Genomic DNA, 26,376 nt, shown 5'->3' on the forward strand with positions numbered 1-26,376 from the left:
ACATTGTTGATTAAAGAACCATTTTATTGATATTTTAAACAAACATTGGATTTGAAAAACAATCCGCAAAACAAACCGCGGTAGGTAAATAATATTATGTTATATCACTTCCAGCGGATTAAATTATAATTTATAATGTAGGTGTTCCACAGATATATGCACGTTGATCTCCATATAATATCTAGTCTGTGATCTCACTAGTAGAATCATGAGCTACTTCCCAAAATCATTATAACATTTCGACTTGAGTCAGAAATCTATATAGGTACTAGGTAGGTACCTAATGTTTCTTTGTAATATGTAAGGGCTTATCACCGGAACTAATGATCCAGTTCTGAAAATTTTTTCACTGGTAGATAGCTGCACTATCCCCAAAGAGTCTTAAAAAGGCTATTGTTAATTATTATAACACGTGTTAGTAACCCCATAAATGTATTGGTACTGCCATTGCCTGAACAGGGGTAACTCTCTTAGCGATATTTATTAATTCAGAATGGATTTTGAATAAGACGTTTATCAATTTTTAAAGCTGTGTGGTTAAAACGTGAGCCTCCTATTTGGGGTCGCCGGTTCGATCCCAGAGACGTACCTTTTTGGAGTTGAGTATGTGCGATTTAAACAATAAAATATCACTTGCTTTAACGGTGAAGAAAAACATCATGTGAAAACCTGCACACCTGAGAGTTCTCCTTAATATTCTCAAAGGTATGAAAAGTATAAAATACTTAAACCGCACTTAACCAGCATGATGAACTATGGTCAAAAACATTCTCATTCTGAGAGGAGACCCGTGCTCAGTTAGTGAGCTGACGACGGGTTGATCAATCAATCAATCAATCAGCCCGTCTGCGTCTTCTGCTGGACATAGGCCTTCCCAAGAGCGCGCCACCACACACGATCCACCGCCTTCCTATTCCATCCACCCACATCATGGGTTAGTGATAATGATGTTTAAAGACTATATGATTACCTGTGCCTTACTTTCCCAGTCCATGCCAACAGCACAAATCACACACATGACGATCAACGCCACAGTGCCCACGATCCTCACATCATTGACACTGTTGTCAATTATATACGTCCCTTGTGTCTTCAGCAGGTCGTTCAGGGAATCGCAGAACCCTATAGTGTTCATACTGGCTGCAACTGCGTTTGCGAAGGCAAAGATTATGCCGACAGATGCACCAAATTCGGGACCGAGTGATCTTGAAATTATATAGTAAATGCCGCCTGTAACAAAGATATATTTTTAGTCCTTTTCTCATCTTTGGTTTGACTATACGCTGTAAGAATAACATCTGCTCAAACTAGAGTCAGGTACTTATTTTTTTGAGATATTTTAAGTTAAGTCAGCCTATATATAATAAGTAAAGCTATATTCCTCATCCTTTCATAATGAACGGTTTCCGCTCCATTTGCTATCGCTACTACGACACGCTTGGTCTACCCACTACCACTTCCACCTGCTACACTCCTGGCGATTGCACAGCCCTCTTTAAAAAGCCCGCAGACTTGGATGAATCGCAGAACAACAGTCAACTTGTCTAAATTATTGCGACTTTTTGATGCAGTTGTTAGCGCTTGGTCTTATAAGTTCATCCCGGTTTCGGTTTCCGGCAGAGGCAGGAAAGAAATTCATAATTTCTAAATCGTCTTTTTTTCCCCCGGTCGGGTCGTGGCTTTACTAGCAAGGACGTGCTGCAAAGCAATGTAGCGTTGTGGTATGATGCCGCCGCCTAGAAATCGATAAAGAGTAGGTTTAACCGACAGTTTCCTTCTAAGTTAGGCCGCTTCTATCTTAGACTGCATCATCATTTACCAGGTGCTATCTAAGGCAAGATCTAACTTGTTATTGAATAACAATATCTGATAATACCTACCTCCCTTGACTTCCCCGTTGGTGCATATCGCGCTCATGGACAGCGTGGTGATGACGCACACGACCGCCGAGATGCCGATGATGACGAGCGTGAGGCCGACGCCCGCCTGCCCCACCACCCACGAGATGCGCAGGAACAGCATCACGCCCCAGATGTTCAGCAGGCATGGTATCAGCACGCCCTAAACCACTTCACACACTTAATAAGAAGAAGAAGCATAACTGAGAGCGGGATTCGTACTTTAGGAGTTCTTTAAGAACAAATCAGACAGATTTAACGATAGTCTTTCTTTCTTTCTACGCCATTGCCTCGTCTCGTGACCACTTATCATCACATAATGATAGTATTTTTCTTGGGATAATTATTATGCGATGGGATCTGGAACCCTTTCGCATACAACTGTACTCGAAATTTCTTTTCTTAGATAATATGCTAGCAATTTTGGGACCGACGGACCCGATGAATGGAGGAAACGGAAAGGCCGAATTCGGTCCTCCAAAGTCCAAAGTCCGGTCACCCATGCAATTACCGATTTGCGTCAACTTTGCTTTACAATCCTACGCTGTAAAAAGTGGTCACAACTAGGCCCGTTGTCCTTCTGCCAACGATCCTAGTGCACTTTTTAGTAACTACCTAAAGACGATGCATGACGACGTGATTTATGAGGTCTTCATGTATTTTAAAGAATCTGATTTTTTTTTTGAGGAAGTTGCCTCCTCTCTTTGTATCCTGTCTGTCTGTGTTTTCTGTTCTTTTACTTTTTCCTTCTTGTGGTGGTACAAATAAAGTGTATAATAATCATAAGGACAGCTTCACGGGTCTAGGGTTATGAGGCTGTGTTGCTATTTGCTTGAAAAAAGGGTTTAATATAATTTTTAACGAGCCTTACTTGAATCCATCCTAATTTAATGCCAACGGCAGCTGGTGTTGGAGATTTGGTATCTCTTTCGTTTTGTTTCTCATCCTGAAACAAAAAGTCATTTCTTACATCGTAAAGAATACAGAATTTTTAAGTTTAGTAATTCATTGCTTCCTATTTATTTAATTTTCTTTTCGTAGACATACTTAGTTAAACTTAACTTTTTAGGGTTCCGTACCTCAAAAAGAAAAAAGGAACCCTTATAGGACTACTGTGTTGTCTGTCTATCTGTCTGTCTCTCTGTCTGTCTGTCCGACTGTCCGTCTGTCCGTCTGTCGTATCTGTCAAGAAAACCTATAGGGTGCTTCCCGTTGACCTAGAATTATGAAATTTGGCAGGTAGGCAGGTCTTATAGCACAAGTAAATAAAATAAATAATTAATGGTTTTTACATATCGTTGATTCAGAATCAAACCGAGAGTGCCCTCACTCTAGTTTACTATGTCACAGTTGCAAGCAAAGTTAATGCTCTAGTTTGCTACAAGTTTCCATAATTTATTACCAAGATACCGAGGTGTCAGGTGTTAACAATATAGCCCGCGACACTGTGTTAATCACAGCTGGTATCCATCGCTATCATGTCTATGGCCTTACGAGAAACGCATCATCTAATGGAAATAATCAGCTCATTGTTATCGTGAGATACTGGCTTTACGATCATTATTTATTATTCACCTATGAATGTTAATCACAGCTCACGCGCATCTTTATCCGATTTATTATTACTTACTTCTAGTTTTTATTATGAATTAGTTTTTATTAGCGCCAGACTAATATTTTTATTTTTTAATATCACAAGCAATTTATAAGACACCTAGGTATCTTTGGCCAGAGTAATTTATACATTTCATAATGGCAGCCAATAAACAACTAACCTAATGTAAGCTTGGCCCATATTAATTATCTATAAACGTGTAGAATTTACTGATTAAATAGTTGGCGCCGCTCAAATCATAACAAATCATAACATCATATTAGAAGGCGTCATTGATTGGCTGAAGTTGTTCAACATCTGATCGATAAACGTACTGTATATAAAATTCTTATAGTTTTTAGTTGATGAATTGTAGCATAATAAAGGATAATATTTGTAATCAATATATAAGATGAAAACATCTTTATGTAAGCTTGGCCCATCTTAATTATCTATAAACGTATAGAAGTTACTGATTAGATAGTTGGCGCCACTCAAATCATAACAAATCATAACATCATATTAGAAGGCGTCATTGATTGGCTGAAGTTGTTCAACATCTGATCGATAAACGTACTGTATATAAAATTCTTATAGTTTTTAGTTGATGAATTGTAGCATAATAAAGGATAATATTTGTAATCAATATATAAGATGAAAACATCTTTATTACTTAGATGATTTGTTAAACGAGCTTGATGATTTGTATATTAGTCACTAAGTTTATTCATTGTACAATTTGGATTGGCCGATAACGATAAGATAAAAAGGGGAGTGGCTAATAAACGTGGAGAGGTTACCTGTAAGAGTGGTTTTAAAACGACGACATTCGGAAATATACTAACGTAAGAGGAACAACATTTATTTGACACAAATGTAAAAGTTAATAAATTTAAATATGAAATAAAAGTATAATAATTTATCATAAAGATTGTGTTTGTGATTTCGTCAGACCTTACCCAAAAGGTCAGAAGAGGGACATCAAGAAAATATAATATTTTCTTGTCACGCTCACGACTCAGAGAAACAAGTGGAAATATACAGAGGAACGAGAAAGAAGTGGAGGTCTAGTAGACCACAGACATTTTGGAGCACAAGGCCAATATTTGGGCCTCAATATATCAAAGTACCTAGTCATGGCATCAAAGGATTTCTGGATAAACGGGTAGGATCTTTCCATGATTTTATTTTTATTGATAGCTATTAATGGTAATTTTTTTTTATTTTTATTTGTGTGGGTTTTCGTTTTGTTTGTTCTACATTTAGTTATCATTTTGTTAAAAAGCTTTGCTCCGAGTTGGAATGGAAATTATATAACGTTATGATACCTAGAATTACCCACATGTTTATAATTCATCTTGTATATTGGTTATACAAATGCGATCGACCTTCAAATTGTGGTTTAAATAACATTGAGGTATTTAGAAGGCTTATTTTACAATGAAAAATGAAAAATGTTTATTTACAAAATACAGTCTTGTACAATTTTCCTGTTTCTGGTGGTACCCGCACTAGGTTATCCCGTATCGTGGGTACAATGGAATAGATAGTGAACATAGTGTTAAACAATATAAAAAGTGTGGTTTACTTAATGATGGGCGTTATTGTTACTTTTAAATAGTTTTCAGGATGTATCTACTATGTCCTGCCGGGGTTTTATTTCTCATTAAATGATTTCACAGGTGAATATCTCACGGAACGTGGTATTTCAATCTTCACACTTGTAATCGTGTGCCGAATTAGTTTGGTTAAGAGTTACGATAGGGATTTATTTTCACATACCTAGTGGTTTTGTTTTACGGAAGGTGAATTTCTGGATTTAGGTTCAATCGTTTGCTGCATTCATTGTATAGATAGATGTTTTCCTTTTTCTAGCACACAGTGACGCGATATTATCACACAGCACTCATTGGGCATCTTGAATGTTGTTTTGTGAAATTATTATTTTTTGTAAACCGCTTTGGGATAAGGTAGAAAAAGTTACATGAAATAGCTTTTCGTTTTACGCCTGCCAGTGAAATAATCCGCCTCTACTTGTAATGGTTACTGAGTGATTGGGGATATAAAATGTTAATTGATAAAAATGAAGGTGATCCGTTGTAATAAAGTAATAGTGACCAGGGTTAATAAATTGAGCATTTTGAGAAATATAAATCCTAAAATGGGTGTAAAAGTAGGTTTATCTTATCTGGTTATTCTTTAACTAAATTTAAAATTATGGTAGGTAGGTAGTCAGATAGTTTTAAATACGGGGTGCATAAATAAGTGTTTTTTTTTACAAAAGTGAGGAGAAATGTTTTCATTTATCTATTTTTACCACTTGAAACGCGTAATGTTTGAGTTTCAAACATAACTTTGCTGATAACAGCTCACCATGAACAACCCATGGCCGGCCCACTACTGAGCAACAAGTGTCTCCTCACAGAATGAGAAGGGTTTAGGCCGTAGTCTACCACGCTAGATAACAGCTAATTTACTTTTAATACTGGCACAATAATTTGAGTACTACGAGTAGTAGGTAGGTATAGTATATGGGCAGCGGGGTTTTTTTTTTACCTGTATTCACGCAATTAACTGTGTACTGCCGCATTTAAATGCAATATGATTTTGTTTTTATTGGAATAACATCGCTTGGCGGGTTAAATTCCTGGCAAATGTTCTATTAAAATTAGAGTAAGTTTTTTTTTAATGGTAATATACCTACAGTACTGCCCTTAGGGCAGGGCGCGATAATAAGTACCTACTACCAAAATACTATTTTCTTTGTTGTACGCAAGAAATTTTAGGCAAATATCTTTGCACTACGCTCGCGTTTGTGGCATGACATTATCCCAGAAATATATTTTAAAAAAAATTCACGCTCGCTTGACTCGCTTCGCGATAGTTCAGTTTCGATATGCATTTAGTTAACAAAACTCTCAGGAAACCACGTTTGTTGTGCTCTCGAAATTGATCAGTCTATTTGATAAAATCGAAATGCGGTGCCTTATAAATTTCGCTTAGGAGCGCCGGTAGTATCTCATGATAATAATATGAATATTGATCATAATTTTTTTTTTAGGATGATTAAGCATTGAAGGGTTTTCGGCTGGTCTGGCATTTCGCCTGATTTTATGTTTTTGCTTATTTAGCGCGTTCAGGAAAGCTTTGACAACGTTTTATAACATGAGTATATATTTTTTTTTGTTTTAGTTACCCAAACAGAAAAAAAAAGCATTAAAGATGTGGGACCGAGGGATAAATCTAGTTTGATTTTTGGTTGGATTATGAAGTTGTAGTTAGGGTATTTAAAATAGAAAGATTTCAATTGTAGGAAATGATGTAAAACATGTTGAGGATAAGTTGTGTAATAAAGTCGATAATTCACTTGTTGGATGTCACGCGATCTATTGCGAGGAGGAATCTTTTTCTTGTCTCTGTTTTTATAAATACGGTGTTCTGACGGGTTTTTATTTACGTCTCGGATTATTGAATACTTTCGGTGTTTGATTGGACGGTTAGAGGTTGCAAAAGCAATCGCCCTCTAATTAAATCATTTATTTAGGCATTAGTTCAATTTGGATTAAATCTCGCGAAAAGCCACGGTGGCTGTCTCTCGCGCGTCTTGGAAAGACATTCCTAATGCCTGTTTTTCTGAGGGAGGGATGCATTATCAAGTGAGATGAGCTGCAATGTTTGCGGCTGATTATTTTGGAAAATTTGCAATCGTGGCAAGTGGAGTAAAGTTTGACTAAACGATTTAATGAACTAAGTATATAATGGATTTGGTGAATGGTTATGTTATATAACATTTTGATAAATGGATGAATTTGAAGAGTGTATGTATGTGGTTGATGCACATTTGTTTCATATTTTTACTTAAGTTATAAAGTATTACATTTGGTGAGTAGTTATTTATATTTGGTAGGGTAGGTTTGATAAACAGGTAGTTATCTTGATTAATAAGTGAGTTATCATTTTATAAATGCGTACTTTAATGTTTGATGGACTGGTATACTTGATAAATGTGCATATTTTCATACTTCAAAGACAAGTTGTACCTATTAGTTTCTTCAAGCTTTTAGTTGCTGATAATTATATTAACATTCTTTAGAGCGCATGTCCTATGGACGAAATCGTTTATACATACTTTCACTGTTTGAAATGTTACAATCATAAAGATATAGTTATGACTAGAGGAGGTCATAGCTTGTTGCCGCTCTTGTACATCCATGTGTCGACTAGGTATTGTTATCTCAGTATATTTCAGGGAACCTCCGTTCGGGTGAAAGCGATAGCTGTTGGATAAATGCTTGTTGGGTTATCAGAAGACCGTGTAGTCTTCGATGAGGTTACTTGTAAATATTATAGCGAAATAGTAAGTTTAAAAATAGAATGAGGCTAAACTAAAAAAATGAGACAAAGATAAAAATAATAACTTAAAGCATTGAAACAGCATAAAGTGAAATAGTAACTTACAAACTATACATACATATTTACGAATTATGTAGATAGATATAGTATTACTGGATTACGTATATCAAATAAGAATACTGTCAGCTCATGTTTTGTTTTCGGCGTGGTAATTTTACGCTTAAAACTCATAAGAGATATCATGAGGTTCGCTTTCTGTAAAAGTTATTAGCTTTAACAGTTAATTGATTTATTACATTATTTATTTATTATACACTCAACAAGTAAAAGTATTTTGTTTTGACAAAATCCAAAGAAGTACCTATTGGATTAATAAGGCAAGGTACGAAGCATTGGCTGGATTTTACAACATTTAAAGTTTCCTGTTCATTTTTATCATTGAGTTAATTTGAGGCGGAAGGATCCTCTTGAAAATTTTTAAGATTAAGTTATTAGTAAGAAAGTATATTTTGCTTAGGTTAGTTTAAAATGTACAGCCGGTAATTTAAAAAAAAAATATATATATTTAATTTTACATAATAGGTGAAGCTGGTTGATGCACCAAAAATCGAATTATCATAGGAATTTAATTAAGCTAACATTTTTATTTATTATCAACTTCAAATATACAGTAGCAAACTGATTAGTTGGAATACATGCAGTGATTGGAATATTTAAGTTCCGATAGAAGAATCTATATCGTGGCTTGTTCCTTTATGGACAAGAATATTTTTTTTGACTCGTGGGACCACTTACACAAAATATCAACGTTCGGTTTGGAGGTCTTCCATGGCTATTCCTACAGTTCCATGACGTATTGAAGAGGTTAACACTTTGTCGCTCATCACATCAACCAGCACGGCATTTGGGTATGATGGATGGATGTAGATAGGTACACATTTGATGGGGGGGGGGTTTAGTGGTTTGTATCAATAGGAACCAGGGGTTGAATGAGGAAGGCTGAGGACAGTACGTGTGGTGCTTACTAGGGAAGGTTTATGTTCAACAGTGACCTTATGATGATGACGATGTAGATGACGATGATGATGATGATGGACGTACGAGGATGAATCTTTTACGAAACGAATAAAGGGAAATCGAACAGATGCGGGTCATTACGGTTAACATATAAAATAATGTATAAGGTACCTACTTTCTTCTAATCTTTATGATCGATCAGCTTGTGATAGAGATTTTGATGTCGTAGAGAATAGAGATGTATCGAACGGAATATTTATTTCATTTTTTTCCTGCTATTATGTTGATATCGCTTTTCTCTATGAAAAGGAATTAATGATAAACTAATAGGTATCATTCGGCGGCGAGTCGCGACTGTGTCGTTCCCAGGGTCGAATTTGGTAGTTCTGCTTATGTTACTCGAAACGACAAAGTACGCCATATGGTGCATATTATGGCTAAAATAAAATATATAAGTATCATGTGAAATTATAAATCAAAGATTCTTTTTGCATGTAGATATTATATGGTTAAGAGGCACAAGTGACGCAACTACTGTACCCTGGCGTTTGTTTAACATTGTCCATTAGTACTTCAGAATGTGGATTTTGCTAGAAAAAAAAAACAATAGGTAATTGTAAGAAATATGGGAAGCGTAATCTGCATTAAAAGAAAAAGTTTGAATTGGAAGCAACCAGGCATAGGATTTTCATACATCCGTAATCACGTTCCTTTCAACTCTCTATCTATCACGGTTCACGATACGCCGTTCGCGGTTCGGGCCGTGACGCACGTGCAGACGGACAGACGGACGGAGAGCAGAGGTTTAGAAAATAGGGTCTCGTAGGCACCCTTCGAGGGGTACGGAACTGGAGAAAACTAAATTATAATAATGATAATAGGTTTTCTAGGTTACCAAGTAAAATTACTTCTCTTAGGTCGGATTGTATTATGATGGATGCTTATGAAACAAAATTAAATGAACGGTCTACTCAAAGTGTTTTATGTTTGCAGGATCCAAGGATGTTGGAAATGAACAAATGAGGGAAAGGATGACCCAAAACTAGGTATGGGTCAGGGACACAAAGTCCCAAGGAAGGAAAGGATGGAAAAGCCCCGAGGTTACGGGCTATGGACAAAAAGTCCTATAGGAGGAAGGAGGTGGACCCTAGGATAAGGGTCATTAAAAATTTGGATCTGGAGGGAAAAGACCCTAGGATAAGGGTCATTAAAAATTTGGATCTGGAGGGAAATAAGGACAATCATATATGTATCCCGGTAGAAGAGAGACGCGCCAAGGCTCGGAATCCGCGATTTTCCAATAAGAAGGGAAGAAGAAAATATGTGCGTAAAACTATTGCGTTGAAAGTGTATGAAAATGTTTTGTGATTTAAATCGAGAACTGGCGGCGATTAACTTTAAGTTTAGAGAGTTTATTTTATCAAAAGGACAAGAAGTTCACTTACACATATTCATATTAAGAATCGCTCCCGATTCTAAATATAAATATAGAAGCAAACATAATCTTTAAAGGTATGGTGACTATACAATAATATAAAAAGTCAAAACACGTTATATTCGTTAACAAACTATACCTACATCTAGCTAAGATATCTATGGTGTTTGACACTGTTTGATTAAACTTTAAACTTTGTAAAAGATTTTTCCTCCAGTATGAGTTTCGGCAAGTACATTATGTAGTAGAGCTAGGTAGTTTACATACCATAATTAGTCCTAGCTTTATGTAATTGTAGCATAATAGGTATGTTCGTTTTGTGTACCATATTTATGAGATTTAGCTTTAAAGTGATGCGTGTATGTACGGACTTTAATAGTATTTTCCTAACAAATAGACATATTTTGAATTTGTATAATTGACTTATATAATATAGTTCATCAGTTTTCTTATATAATTCTTTAGTGGGAAGGAGAGTCTAGTTGGAACAGAACTTTTAACAATTTATTTTGAGATACTTGAAACCCTTTAAAGTAGTTTTTAGTAATTAGTTTTACATGCTCATCCCCAAATCTCTATTGAGTGTTCCTGTAAAATATTGGCTTGTGAGTTATAATTGATACTTCGGACTTTATGCATATACCTACCTTCTTTGATTAAATGGAGGCCTCCTTTAGTTGCTACTGGTCTCGCAATTTTTGATATCTTTATGATTTTTGAAAAATTATTTATAAATTTAGAGTGTCTGCATCTTTTTATTTTAATATTAGCGGAAGAGAACAGAAAAATGAATTTTAGATTAAAGGCTAAATTTGAGTGCTACTGTAGACTGGCAGGTAAAGTTGCGAGGGTAAATAGTTTGGAATTGAATTGAGTTTATCTGCTATTTTCTAATTATATCGGATGGAAAGGGTTGCTGCGAGTGCTCTAAAATTAAGTTGCAATCATAATCAATACCAATGTATCAATAAAACTGTATATTCCTTCTAGTTAAGGTTAGCAAGAATATTAATTTAATTAATTACTATCTTAATTTTTTTTTGTTTTGTTGAACTAAGTCTTTGTCATTTTGGTTGTGAAGTTTACATGTTACTTAAGTTTTAATTTTTTTTTTTTTTTTAAAGCGATGAGACTCGCTTAAAACAGGATGGCCGAGCTGTAAGCTTGGCCCATCTTAATTATCTATAAACGTATAGAAGTTACTGATTAGATAGTTGGCGCCACTCAAATCATAACAAATCATAACATCATATTAGAAGGCGTCATTGATTGGCTGAAGTTGTTCAACATCTGATCGATAAACGTACTGTATATAAAATTCTTATAGTTTTTAGTTGATGAATTGTAGCATAATAAAGGATAATATTTGTAATCAATATATAAGATGAAAACATCTTTATTACTTAGATGATTTGTTAAACGAGCTTGATGATTTGTATATTAGTCACTAAGTTTATTCATTGTACAATTTGGATTGGCCGATAACGATAAGATAAAAAGGGGAGTGGCTAATAAACGTGGAGAGGTTACCTGTAAGAGTGGTTTTAAAACGACGACATTCGGAAATATACTAACGTAAGAGGAACAACATTTATTTGACACAAATGTAAAAGTTAATAAATTTAAATATGAAATAAAAGTATAATAATTTATCATAAAGATTGTGTTTGTGATTTCGTCAGACCTTACCCAAAATTTATTACTTAGATGATTTGTTAAACGAGCTTGATGATTTGTATATTAGTCACTAAGTTTATTCATTGTACAATTTGGATTGGCCGATAACGATAAGATAAAAAGGGGAGTGGCTAATAAACGTGGAGAGGTTACCTGTAAGAGTGGTTTTAAAACGACGACATTCGAAAATATACTAACGTAAGAGGAACAACATTTATTTGACACAAATGTAAAAGTTAATAAATTTAAATATGAAATAAAAGTGTAATAATTTATCATAAAGATTGTGTTTGTGATTTCGTCAGACCTTACCCAAAAGGTCAGAAGAGGGACATCAAGAAAATATAATATTTTCTTGTCACGCTCACGACTCAGAGAAACAAGTGGAAATATACAGAGGAACGAGAAAGAAGTGGAGGTCTAGTAGACCACAGACATTTTGGAGCACAAGGCCAATATTTGGGCCTCAATATATCAAAGTACCTAGTCATGGCATCAAAGGATTTCTGGATAAACGGGTAGGATCTTTCCATGATTTTATTTTTCTTGATACCTATTAATGGTAATTTTTTTTTTATTTGTGTGGGTTTTCGTTTTGTTTGTTCTACATTTAGTTATCATTTTGTTAAAAAGCTTTGCTCCGAGTTGGAATGGAAATTATATAACGTTATGATACCTAGAATTACCCACATGTTTATAATTCATCTTGTATATTGGTTATACAAATGCGATCGACCTTCAAATTGTGGTTTAAATAACATTGAGGTATTTAGAAGGCTTATTTTACAATGAAAAATGAAAAATGTTTATTTACAAAATACAGTCTTGTACAATTTTCCTGTTTCTGGTGGTACCCGCACTAGGTTATCCTGTATCGTGGGTACAATGGAATAGATAGTGAACATAGTGTTAAACAATATAAAAAGTGTGGTTTACTTAATGATGGGCGTTATTGTTACTTTTAAATAGTTTTCAGGATGTATCTACTATGTCCTGCCGGGGTTTTATTTCTCATTAAATGATTTCACAGGTGAATATCTCACGGAACGTGGTATTTCAATCTTCACACTTGTAATCGTGTGCCGAATTAGTTTGGTTAAGAGTTACGATAGGGATTTATTTTCACATAGTGGTTTTGTTTTACGGAAGGTGAATTTTTGGATTTAGGTTCAATCGTTTGCTGCATTCATTGTATAGATAGATGTTTTCCTTTTTCTAGCACACAGTGACGCGATATTATCACACAGCACTCATTGGGCATCTTGAATGTTGTTTTGTGAAATTATTATTTTTTGTAAACCGCTTTGGGATAAGGTAGAAAAAGTTACATGAAATAGCTTTTCGTTTTACGCCTGCCAGTGAAATAATCCGTCTCTACTTGTAATGGTTACTAAGTGATTGGGGATATAAAATGTTAATTGATAAAAATGAAGGTGATCCGTTGTAATAAAGTGATAGTGACCAGATAGTGAATCCTAAAATGGGTGTAAAAGTAGGTTTATCTTATCTGGTTATTCTTTAACTAAATTTAAAATTATGGTAGGTAGGTAGTCAGATAGTTTTAAATACGGGGTGCATAAATAAGTGTTTTTTTTACAAAAGTGAGGAGAAATGTTTTTATTTATCTATTTTTACCACTTGAAACGCGTAATGTTTGAGTTTCAAACATAACTTTGCTGATAACAGCTCACCATGAACAACCCATGGCCGGCCCACTACTGAGCAACAAGTGTCTCCTCACAGAATGAGAAGGGTTTAGGCCGTAGTCTACCACGCTAGATAACAGCTAATTTACTTTTAATACTGGCACAATAATTTGAGTACTACGAGTAGTAGGTAGGTATAGTATATGGGCAGCGGGGTTTTTTTTTTTTACCTGTATTCACGCAATTAACTGTGTACTGCCGCATTTAAATGCAATATGATTTTGTTTTTATTGGATTAACATCGCTTGGCGGGTTAAATTCCTGGCAAATGTTCTATTAAAATTAGAGTAAGTTTTTTTTTTATGGTAATATACCTACAGTACTGCCCTTAGGGCAGGGCGCGATAATAAGTACCTACTACCAAAATACTATTTCCTTTGTTGTACGAAAGAAATTTTAGGCAAATATCTTTGCACTACGCTCGCGTTTGTGGCATGACATTATCCCAGAGATATATTTAAAAAAAAAAATTCACGCTCGCTTGACTCGCTTCGCGATAGTTCAGCTTCGATATGCATTTAGTTAACAAAACTCTCAGGAAACCACGTTTGTTGTGCTCTCGAAATTGATCAGTCTGTTTGATAAAATCGAAATGCGGTGCCTTATAAATTTCGCTTAGGAGCGCCGGTAGTATCTCATGATAATAATATGAATATTGATCATAATTTTTTTTTTAGGCTGATTAAGCATTGAAGGTTTTTCGGCTGGTCTGGCATTTCGCCTGATTTTATGTTTTTGCTTATTTAGCGCGTTCAGGAAAGCTTTGACAACGTTTTATAACATGAGTATATATTTTTTTTTGTTTTAGTTACCCAAACAGAAAAAAAAAGCATTAAAGATGTGGGACCGAGGGATAAATCTAGTGTGATTTTTGGTTGGATTATGAAGTTGTAGTTAGGGTATTTAAAATAGAAAGATTTCAATTGTAGGAAATGATGTAAAACATGTTGAGGATAAGTTGTGTAATAAAGTCGATAATTCACTTGTTGGATGTCACGCGATCTATTGCGAGGAGGAATCTTTTTCTTGTCTCCTTTTTTTTTAAATACGGTGTTCTGACGGGTTTTTATTTACGTCTCGGATTATTGAATACTTTCGGTGTTTGATTGGACGGTTAGAGGTTGCAAAAGCAATCGCCCTCTAATTAAATCATTTATTTAGGCATTAGTTCAATTTGGATTAAATCTCGCGAAAAGCCACGGTGGCTGTCTCTCGCGCGTCTTGGAAAGACATTCCTAATGCCTGTTTTTCTGAGGGAGGGATGCATTATCAAGTGAGATGAGCTGCGATGTTTGCGGCTGATTATTTTGGAAAATTTGCAATCGTGGCAAGTGGAGTAAAGTTTGACTAAACTATTTAATGAACTAAGTATATAATGGATTTGGTGAATGGTTATATTATATAACATTTTGATAAATGGATGAATTTGAAGAGTGTATGTATGTGGTTGATGCACATTTGTTTCATATTTTTACTTAAGTTATAAAGTATTACATTTGGTGAGTAGTTATTTATATTTGGTAGGGTAGGTTTGATAAACAGGTAGTTATCTTGATTAATAAGTGAGTTATCATTTTATAAATGCGTACTTTAATGTTTGATGAACTGGTATACTTGATAAATGTGCATATTTTCATACTTCAAAGACAAGTTGTACCTATTAGTTTCTTCAAGCTTTTAGTTGCTGATAATTATATCAACATTCTTTAGAGCGCATGTCCTATGGACGAAATCGTTTATACATACTTTCACTGTTTGAAATGTTACAATCATAAAGATATAGTTATGACTAGAGGGGGTCATAGCTTGTTGCCGCTCTTGTACATCCATGTGTCAACTAGGTATTGTTATCAGTATATTTCAGGGAACCTCCGTTCGGGTGAAAGCGATAGCTGTTGGATAAATGCTTGTTGGGTTATCAGAAGACCGTGTAGTCTTCGATGAGATTACTTGTAAATATTATAGCGAAATAGTAAGTTTAAAAATAGAATGAGGCTAAACTAAAAAAATGAGACAAAGATAAAAATAATAACTTAAAGCATTGAAACAGCATAAAGTGAAATAGTAACTTACAAACTATACATACATATTTACGAATTATGTAGATAGATATAGTATTACTGGATTACGTATATCAAATAAGAATACTGTCAGCTCATGTTTTGTTTTCGGCGTGGTAATTTTACGCTTAGAACTCATAAGAGATATCATGAGGTTCGCTTTCTGTAAAAGTTATTAGCTTTAACAGTTAATTGATTTATTACATTATTTATTTATTATACACTCAACAAGTAAAAGTATTTTGTTTTGACAAAATCCAAAGAAGTACCTATTGGATTAATAAGGCAAGGTACGAAGCATTGGCTGGATTTTACAACATTTAAAGTTTCCTGTTCATTTTTATCATTGAGTTAATAATTTGAGGCGGAAGGATCCTCTTGAAAATTTTTAAGATTAAGTTATTAGTAAGGAAGTATATTTTGCTTAGGTTAGTTTAAAATGTACAGCCGGTAATTTAAAAAAAAAATATATATATTTAATTTTACATAATAGGTGAAGCTGGTTGATGCACCAAAAATCGAATTATCATAGGAATTTAATTAAGCTAACATTTTTATTTATTATCAACTTCAAATATACAGTAGCAAACTGATTAGTTGGAATACATGCAGTGATTGGAATATTTAAGTTCCGATAGAAGAATCTATATCGTGGCTTGTTCCTTTATGGACAAGAATATTTTTTTTGACTCGTGGGACCACTTACACAAAATATCAACGTTCGGTTTGGAAGTCTTCCATGGCTATTCCTACAGTTCCATGACGTATTGAAGAGGTTAACACTTTGTCGCTCACCACATCAACCAGCACGGCATTTGGGTATGATGGATGGATGTAGATAGGTACACATTTGATGGGGGGGGGGTTTAGTGGTTTGTATCAATAGGAACCAGGGGTTGAATGAGGAAGGCTGAGGACAGTACGTGTGGTGCTTACTAGGGAAGGTTTATGTTCAACAGTGACCTTATGATGATGACGATGTAGATGACGATGATGATGATGATGGACGTACGAGGATGAATCTTTTACGAAACGAATAAAGGAAAATCGAACAGATGCGGGTCATTACGGTTAACATATAAAATAATGTATAAGGTACCTACTTTCTTCTAATCTTTATGATCGATCAGCTTGTGATAGAGATCTTGATGTCGTAGAGAATAGAGATGTATCGAACGGAATATTTATTTCATTTTTTTTCCTGCTATTATGTTGATATCGCTTTTCTCTATGAAAAGGAATTAATGATAAACTAATAGGTATCATTCGGCGGCGAGTCGCGACTGTGTCGTTCCCAGGGTCGAATTTGGTAGTTCTGCTTATGTTACTCGAAACGACAAAGTACGCCATATGGTGCATATTATGGCTAAAATAAAAAAATATAAGTATCATGTGAAATTATAAATCAAAGATTCTTTTTGCATGTAGATATTATATGGTTAAGAGGCACAAGTGACGCAACTACTGTACCCTGGCGTTTGTTTAACATTGTCCATTAGTACTTCAGAATGTGGATTTTGCTAGGAAAAAAAAAAAAAAAAAAAAAAAAAAAAAAAACAATAGGTAATTGTAAGAAATATGGGAAGCGTAATCTGCATTAAAAGAAAAAGTTTGAATTGGAAGCAACCAGGCATAGGATTTTCATACATCCGTAATCACGTTCCTTTCAACTCTCTATCTATCACGGTTCACGATACGCAGTTCACGGTTCAGGCCGTGACGCACGTGCAGACGGACAGACGGACGGAGAGCAGAGGTTTAGAAAATAGGGTCTCGTAGGCACCCTTCGAGGGGTACGGAACTGGAGAAAACTAAATTATAATAATGATAATAGGTTTTCTAGGTTACCAAGTAAAATTACTTCTCTTAGGTCGGATTGTATTATGATGGATGCTTATGAAACAAAATTAAATGAACGGTCTACTCAAAGTGTTTTATGTTTGCAGGATCCAAGGATGTTGGAAATGAACAAATGAGGAAAAGGAAGACCCAAAACTAGGTATGGGTCAGGGACACAAAGTCCCAAGGAAGGAAAGCCCCGAGGTTACGGGCTATGGACAAAAAGTCCTATAGGAGGAAGGAGGTGGACCCTAGGATAAGGGTCATTAAAAATTTGGATCTGGAGGGAAAGGACCCTAGGATAAGGGTCATTAAAAATTTGGATCTGGAGGGAAATAAGGACAATCATATATGTATCCCGGTAGAAGAGAGACGCGCCAAGGCTCGGAATCCGCGATTTTCCAATAAGAAGGGAAGAAGAAAATATGTGCGTAAAACTATTGCGTTGAAAGTGTATGAAAATGTTTTGTGATTTAAATCGAGAACTGGCGGCGATTAACTTTAAGTTTAGAGAGTTTATTTTATCAAAAGGACAAGAAGTTCACTTACACATATTCATATTAAGAATCGCTCCCGATTCTAAATATAAATATAGGAGAAAACATAATCTTTAAAGGTATGGTGACTATACAATAATATAAAAAGTCAAAACACGTTATATTCGTTAACAAACTATACCTACATCTAGCTAAGATATCTATGGTGTTTGACACTGTTTGATTAGACTTTAAACTTTGTAAAAGATTTTTCCTCCAGTATGAGTTTCGGCAAGTACATTATGTAGTAGAGCTAGGTAGTTTACATACCATAATTAGTCCTAGCTTTATGTAATTGTAGCATAATAGGTATGTTCGTTTTGTGTACCATATTTATGAGATTTAGCTTTAAAGTGATGCGTGTATGTACGGACTTTAATAGTATTTTCCTAACAAATAGACATATTTTGAATTTGTATAATTGACTTATATAATATAGTTCATCAGTTTTCTTATATAATTCTTTAGTGGGAAGGAGAGTCTAGTTGGAACAGAACTTTTAACAATTTATTTTGAGATACTTGAAACCCTTTAAAGTAGTTTTTAGTAATTAGTTTTACATGCTCATCCCCAAATCTCTATTGAGTGTTCCTGTAAAATATTGGCTTGTGAGTTATAATTGATACTTCGGACTTTATGCATATACCTACCTTCTTTGATTAAATTGAGGCCTCCTTTAGTTGCTACTGGTCTCGCAATTTTTGATATCTTTATGATTTTTGAAAAATTATTTATAAATTTAGAGTGTCTGCATCTTTTTATTTTAATATTAGCGGAAGAGAACAGAAAAATGAATTTTAGATTAAAGGCTAAATTTGAGTGCTACTGTAGACTGGCAGGTAAAGTTGCGAGGGTAAATAGTTTGGAATTGAATTGAGTTTATCTGCTATTTTCTAATTATATCGGATGGAAAGGGTTGCTGCGAGTGCTCTAAAATTAAGTTGCAATCATAATCAATACCAATGTATCAATAAAACTGTATATTCCTTCTAGTTAAGGTTAGCAAGAATATTAATTTAATTAATTACTATCTTAATTTTTTTTTTGTTTTGTTGAACTAAGTCTTTGTCATTTTGGTTGTGAAGTTTACATGTTACTTAAGTTTTATTTTTTTTTTAAAGCGAAGAGACTCGCTTAAAACAGGATGGCCGAGCTGTAAGCTTGGCCCATATTAATTATCTATAAACGTGTAGAATTTACTGATTAAATAGTTGGCGCCGCTCAAATCATAACAAATCATAACATCATATTAGAAGGCGTCATTGATTGGCTGAAGTTGTTCAACATCTGATCGATAAACGTACTGTATATAAAATTCTTATAGTTTTTAGTTGATGAATTGTAGCATAATAAAGGATAATATTTGTAATCAATATATAAGATGAAAACATCTTTATTACTTAGATGATTTGTTAAACGAGCTTGATGATTTGTATATTAGTCACTAAGTTTATTCATTGTACAATTTGGATTGGCCGATAACGATAAGATAAAAAGGGGAGTGGCTAATAAACGTGGAGAGGTTACCTGTAAGAGTGGTTTTAAAACGACGACATTCGAAAATATACTAACGTAAGAGGAACAACATTTATTTGACACAAATGTAAAAGTTAATAAATTTAAATATGAAATAAAAGTGTAATAATTTATCATAAAGATTGTGTTTGTGATTTCGTCAGACCTTACCCAAAACTAAGTAATGCCTTTAAAACGCACGTTGTCACGGACCGCCTACACGGCCTCTTACATGCCCAAATTTAATGTGCGATCAAACCCAATCAGGAAGCGATAACCAGGTACCATTTGAAATTTTATTATCCAAATATAGTCAAAATATCCCATTAGTAAAACGCATTCCCCGAGGAGCTAGGATATCGTTAGCTAGATCCTTATCGCATACTATCCAAAATGTACTATCAAATTCACTTTTGGATTGGCAAAACCTCTTTTTTTTCGCATACAGACATTTCTATGTAAATAAAACAGAAAGCGGGTCGTTATGTAGTAAATTAAAAAAAAATAGTTTGGCTAATCGCGTTTTTCCAATTCCTGACTGTTCTTTTCGTACACAAAATTATAATTTGAAGAAAATTGTGGAAAACAAAGTTATGGATGGGGATCTTAAAAACGCTGCCCGCATTTTGTTTTCTAATGATACACTAGCTCCATTCAATGATATAACGCTAGAAGCTTTACGTGAAAAGCATCCTTTACCAAATATCGATTCTTTGCTGCCAGACCCACCTTCTAACACTTCTCACTTACAGATAAAGGACGAAGATACTTACGCTGCGATAATGTCGTTTTCTAGTGGCTCTGCTGGCGGCATGGACGGCATAACGCCACAACATCTTAAGGATCTTGTGGGAGTTACTGCTGGGGACGCCGGCAGGGCGCTACTGAGCGACATTACCAGACTTTGTAATCTCATGTTATCTGGCGAGGTAAATTCATCCTTTTTACCATTCCTTTATGGTGCGAGGCTTTGTGCTTTTAATAAGAAAGATGGCGGCATCCGTCCCATCGCTGTTGGTTGTACGTTTCGCCGTTTGGCGTCAAAATTAGCGTGTAAACACATAGTCTCTACCCTAAAGGATAAATTCCAACCTATTCAAGTTGGATTCGGCAGTAAAGGAGGTTGTGAAGCAGCAGTTCATTCGGCTCGTACATTCTTAGCGAATGGCGAGGTTGAAGTGCTGCTGAAAGTAGATGTAAAGAATGCCTTTAATTCTTTGGACAGGGCAACTTTGCTGACCGAAGTCTCAACGCAACTTCCTGAAATTTATTTATATGTCTGGCAATGTTACAGCTCAGCTTCAAAATTATTTTTTGGAGATAGCGATATTAAGTCTTCTGTAGGCGTTCAGCAGGGGGATCCTTTAGGTCCGGCCCTGTTCAGCTTAGGGATCCATAACCATATTTCAAATTTAACATCTAAATTTAACATATGGTATCTTGATGATGGAACCATTGGGGGCAACGTGGATGACGTTCTAAAAGATCTTAAGCATATTAAGCAACAGTTTGGCAAAATTGGTTTAGAACTAAATTTTTCGAAATGCGAATTGTTTTTCACAGAAAAACTGTCGCAAGATAGAATACGATTGGCCTCTGAATTATTTAATGAAATTACCCCTAGCATTAAGATACTCGATAAACATTCACTTTGCCTTCTTGGTGCTCCTCTTTACAATGAATCCATACAACCACTTTTGGATCAAAAAATTAGAACATTTTCGGCTAATACCGACAAATTGGGCGCTCTAAATTCTCACATTGCATTTTCGATCCTAAAATATTGCCTTTTCGTACCTAAATTAATTTATATCCTTCGCGCGAGCCCAATTTGGAAATTTCCTGGACTACTCGATAATATGGATGCCATCCTTAAAAGTACACTAGAACAAATTCTAAATTTAACTTTTGATGAGCACTCCTGGAACCAAGCTACTTTACCGGTCAAGTACGGTGGCATCGGCGTGAGGAAAATTTCCAGTGTAGCTCTTCCAGCTTTTCTGTCCTCTGTGCATAGTATAAGAGAGCTTAGCTCTCAAATTCTCAAATCAAATTCAATATCATTGACCTATGCCACAGAGGCCCTAGAGAGTTGGAAGGTCAGATGTCCCAATGTCGATTATCCAAAGGAACGTTCTACACAAAAACTTTGGGATTTGCCATTGGTTCAGCTGACACATTCAAATTTGCTGCAAAATCTTACAAGTGACAGAGATCAAGCCAGGCTCCTAGCATTATCGGAAAAGGAATCTGGGTATTGGCTTCATGCCTTGCCATCCAGGAATCTCGGCACCCTTTTAGATAATGAAAGTTTTTGTGTGGCTCTAGGTCTCAGATTGGGAACACCGCTGTGCCATCAGCACAGATGTCCGTGTGGAAAAGAGGTTGATAAATTTGGAATCCACGGACTCTCTTGCCAAAGGAGCGCTGGTAGGCTATTTAGGCATGGCTCTCTTAACGACACAATCAAAAGGGCTCTTGCCACCATAGACGTTCCTGCGCTCATTGAGCCGGCAGGGATTAGTCGGGATGATGGCAAGAGACCTGATGGATTGACGCTGGTTCCCTGGGAACGGGGACGGGCGCTAATGTGGGACGCAACGTGCGTTGACACATTGGCCCCGTGTCATATCAGGGAGACAGTATCAAGACCGGGAGCCGCAGCAGAAATGGCTGAAAACGGCAAGCGGCGCAAGTATGCCTCTCTTATTGAGAGTTACATTTTTGTTCCGTTTGCCGTGGAGACCCTGGGGCCATGGAGTCTTAGTGCAAAGAAATTTTTACGAGACATTTCACCGCGTTTAATAGCCTCATCGGGTGACAGAAGGGCTGGCTCATTTTTTGCGCAACGGATCAGCCTGGCTGTCCAACGCGGAAATGCAGCCAGTATTCTTGGCACCATTCCACGCGGGCATGATTTGTATAGTAATTAGATAAGGCTAGCTTTAAGTTTTATTGTAATATTTTCAATAAAAAAAAAAAAAAAAAAATGATTAAATTAAAAAAAAAAAAAAAAAGTAATGCCTACTCTCTTCTAAATTCTATGCTCGCCACTGCTTGCAAATAATACAATTTGTTATTCGGATTTTTGCAAAGTAAGTTTAGGTAATATCTGTTTCATCTAACACCTACTGTAGACTACATTAAAATCTAGTCATTCAATATCTAGTATTAGTAATATCTGTTTCGTCTAGCCTCGATAGCTCAACGACGGTTGAGGAGCGGACATAATTCCGAAAGGTCGGCGCGCGCGGCGGTTCAAACCCCACCCGTTGCACTATTTTGTTATACCCGCACTCCTGTCTCCTGGCACAAGCTTTGCGCTTAATTGAAGGGGAAAGGGGAGTATTAGTCATGATTAGCATGGCTAATATTCTTTATAAAAAAATCTTTTACTAGACTACTTACCTGAAAATGTAGTCATTATTTAATATTTGGATTTTACTTCGCTGTTTCATTCACAGTCATTTGTCATTGATAAATATGAAACCTTAGAATAAAAACCTATGAAACATCTAGTAAATCTCGCTTAGCCTGTCATTGTTATGCATTTGTTATGGCATGTTAACATATTTTAACAATAAAATTGTCAGTCGAACAACAATAATCACGGTAGGTAGGTATTATCTAATAATAGCGACATTGTACGTTGCGTGGCGATTTGCTTCGTAAAAATTATTATCACAGCAACTTTAACTACTTAATAACTAGGTACCATACCTATTTAGGCAGCAGAAGGTTAGTTTAACTTTGTCGCTACAATATTGTCAGTTATTGGTGTGAAACACTGTAAAAGTAAAAATTGATGTAACATTAGAGTTCTCCAAAAAAAATAACTGACAATGCTTTTAAAAAATTTATTTCACCCCTTGCCTATTTAAACGGAAAAAGATACAAAAATACCAATAAAATGTTGAAAGACAGTAACCGCTTTTGCCTCCTGGGATTTCGGGCTCCTAAAAAAAAATTCAAGTAGGTAGGTATAGTAATTTTCAAAACCAAAGTTGAGATCAGTATAATGTTATAATGTGGATTCCAGCTAATTTCGTCTATCCTGATTATATAGTGCCTAGGATTTAAAGGTATATAGACTGCAATGTATTAGTGGAAAATTTTACTTACCCACGTATAAATAATAAATTATATTCATATTCCTGACAGCGGTAATAATATTATTTACTGTACGTATAGTAAGTAATGAAAGACGGTTTACATTAAAACATATTTTTGGCAGATCTGCCAACCTTACAAATATTTATACTACTTCACATTCCATATTTTCCATTTCCTAAGAAAATTTAATATGAAAGAACCTTTTATTATCCGATTTATGAATACTTTACTGCCTCGCAACACAAGTGGAAACTTTCTTTATCAAATCCTATCGGACAGAACCTAAACCTTTACTGTATAAACATTTAGTTGAATAACTTCAACAATCAACAAACCGACTGGTAATAATGATCACCAATTTGTTTGTGAATTTATTAAGCTTAGGTATATCAAACAGATTGCCCATAAGCTTCAACGATGTTCCTGAAACTTCCCCTAACTGTTTTTCTTTATTAAAATTTAAATTAGTATACCTTTCCCATTACCTAGATGAACATTACGTAGTAGGTACTTATATCCTAGTACTTATAATATTACGTTTATTATGACAACCTTCCACGTGTTTTCAGTAAGTACCTATTTTTTAGTTATAGTATTACCCCCCCCCCCCCCCCCCCCCCCCCCCCCCGCCCTTACCCCTATCTTTATCAGGAAAGTCTTGAAGATTCAGCAGCCGATAAAATCCTAAGCACTAAATGCTTATAATGAAACTGTCCTGTCAGCCTATTGCGAGATACAATTGGTTAACAGGGTGACTAATTTACATAATTGGGCAGGCAGGCGTTAAAACTTCAATCAAATATTTTCAAGAATGCTATCAAAGGAACTTATGAAATATTTTGAACAAGACCTCTATCAAAACATTGGATTCTGATTACATCTATTTTACATAGAATAAGATAATCTTTTTCCTTTGATAATACTTAATAATACTTTCCTTTGATGATAATTAGATACGCTCTCACTTCCGTGATATATTCTTGGATCTGATTCTGTTAAATGAGTTTTTCTGGTTGTTCCTTCGGAAACTAGGGTGAGATACTTATCTCGGATAATATCTCGGTGACTTCAAACTAATCCACAGGACTTTCCTACTTGTGTAGAAAGCAATTATGGAGATGTACGACTATTACATTCGTTTTGGGTAGACTATTCCATTTATACCTACATCAAAATATCATATTTTAGCGATGAGTAACGGCCTTTTCCATCGAAAAAAGCTTCGAAAAGATACGCTTCAACATAATAAGGCAGCAACAATAAGTGCAGTATCAGTCTATCAGAATCAATATGCAACTCTAGTAAGCTGTTCAATGAAGAATTTAACAGCCCTACTTGCAAAGATAAGGCACTCGAGCTGTGAGCCCTGCCGATGTCGGCGGGGCTGTTGGAAGTGCCTGACGCCAGTTCAAACCAGTCCCCGCTGGGTTTTCGCACGCGGAGTAATCGAGAAAATGACGCATTCTCCGTAAATGCTTCCGTCGTTTGTGACGACGCGGGTAATGGAAATTAAAATTGCATATTTTTATCATAGCACCCCATCTCTTTTGGGAATAAGGTGTTGTGAGAATAGCGTGAAATGGAATGTTTGATAATATTGCAAACTTTTGAGAACATTCAAAGAAATGAATGAATTTGGTCATTAGGTGGGTTTGCAGCTTTGCAAACTTATCTTGCTCTACATCATGATTCATATCGCTATACTCCTACAAACCTTAACAGGGCTCTCTCCGTCACTCGTTTCCACTCGTTTCGTTTCCGATTGTATGAAACGAGTGGAAACGAGTGACGGATAGAGCCCTCTTAATATCATACAATAGAAGATTATGTAAATCATGCAAATGATAGAATAACGTGGATCTGACTTGCTACAGATATGGTAAGAAAATGAATATTTGGAAAGATATGATAGATGCTCGTGACGATTCAAAAGCACATGTAAAAATGTATGTAAATAAAAATCTTTCTACCTGTTTTTACAAGGGTCGTCGTATTTAATTCAAGATAGCGGGAGATGTCATTTTTAGGGTTCCGTTAATAGGCCACCGTTTGTGGCCTATTAATGTCACTCTGCAGCTGTCAGTCTGTCCTCTGTCCGTCTGTCTGTCTGTCTGTCCGCGTGTCACATGTCTCTAGCTCGCAGACGAAATGAGTTATTTTTTCTCAATTTTTATGGGACTTTCTGTCCGACACGGACACGTAAAATTACTTATGGAGTGCAACAGATGGGGATTTCATCGAGATCTACCTAGGTGTGCCCAGGTTATATAAATTTAATTGGTAAAAAAAATCACTGCAATTATTTAAATACTTACCAACGCAAAATCGTGTCAGGATTTATTTACGAATTTTCCTACTAAATTAAATCTACGAACACATTATGGTGATTGTAACAGCGCTTGACGATACTTTAATACCTGTTAACTATGGGAAATAATTATAGCTAATGGATGCCACTTGTTCCCAACAAGGCAATGGCTTGAATACTTAGAGCACTTTGCTAAATGCCGTGTTTTTGGGAATTTAATATATTTTTTATTGATTAATGAAAAAATATATGAATATGATATATTTTTCAATTTCCTGCAGTTATTTAATTCAATCCAATTTACGTATGGGGCAAGTAGGTACTA

At 35.4% G+C, this 26,376-nt stretch overlaps 1 protein-coding gene across 1 annotated transcript in view; it reads right to left on the reverse strand.

Annotated features, from left to right (window-relative positions):
• LOC123874227 (bumetanide-sensitive sodium-(potassium)-chloride cotransporter-like) overlaps positions 1 to 26,376 on the reverse strand; it is a 70,956-nt gene that overhangs the window by 21,151 nt on the left and 23,429 nt on the right. The window contains exons 4-6 of the mRNA XM_045919464.1: positions 2,770 to 2,844; positions 1,881 to 2,061; positions 971 to 1,230 (exon numbers count right to left, since the gene is read on the reverse strand). Of these exons, the coding sequence (XP_045775420.1) occupies positions 971 to 1,230; positions 1,881 to 2,061; positions 2,770 to 2,844 (516 nt within the window). The remainder of the gene's footprint in view (positions 1 to 970; positions 1,231 to 1,880; positions 2,062 to 2,769; positions 2,845 to 26,376) is intronic.

The sequence above is a fragment of the Maniola jurtina genome, chromosome 18 (genome assembly GCF_905333055.1).
Source record: "Maniola jurtina chromosome 18, ilManJurt1.1, whole genome shotgun sequence".
Lineage (NCBI taxonomy): Eukaryota > Metazoa > Arthropoda > Insecta > Lepidoptera > Nymphalidae > Maniola > Maniola jurtina.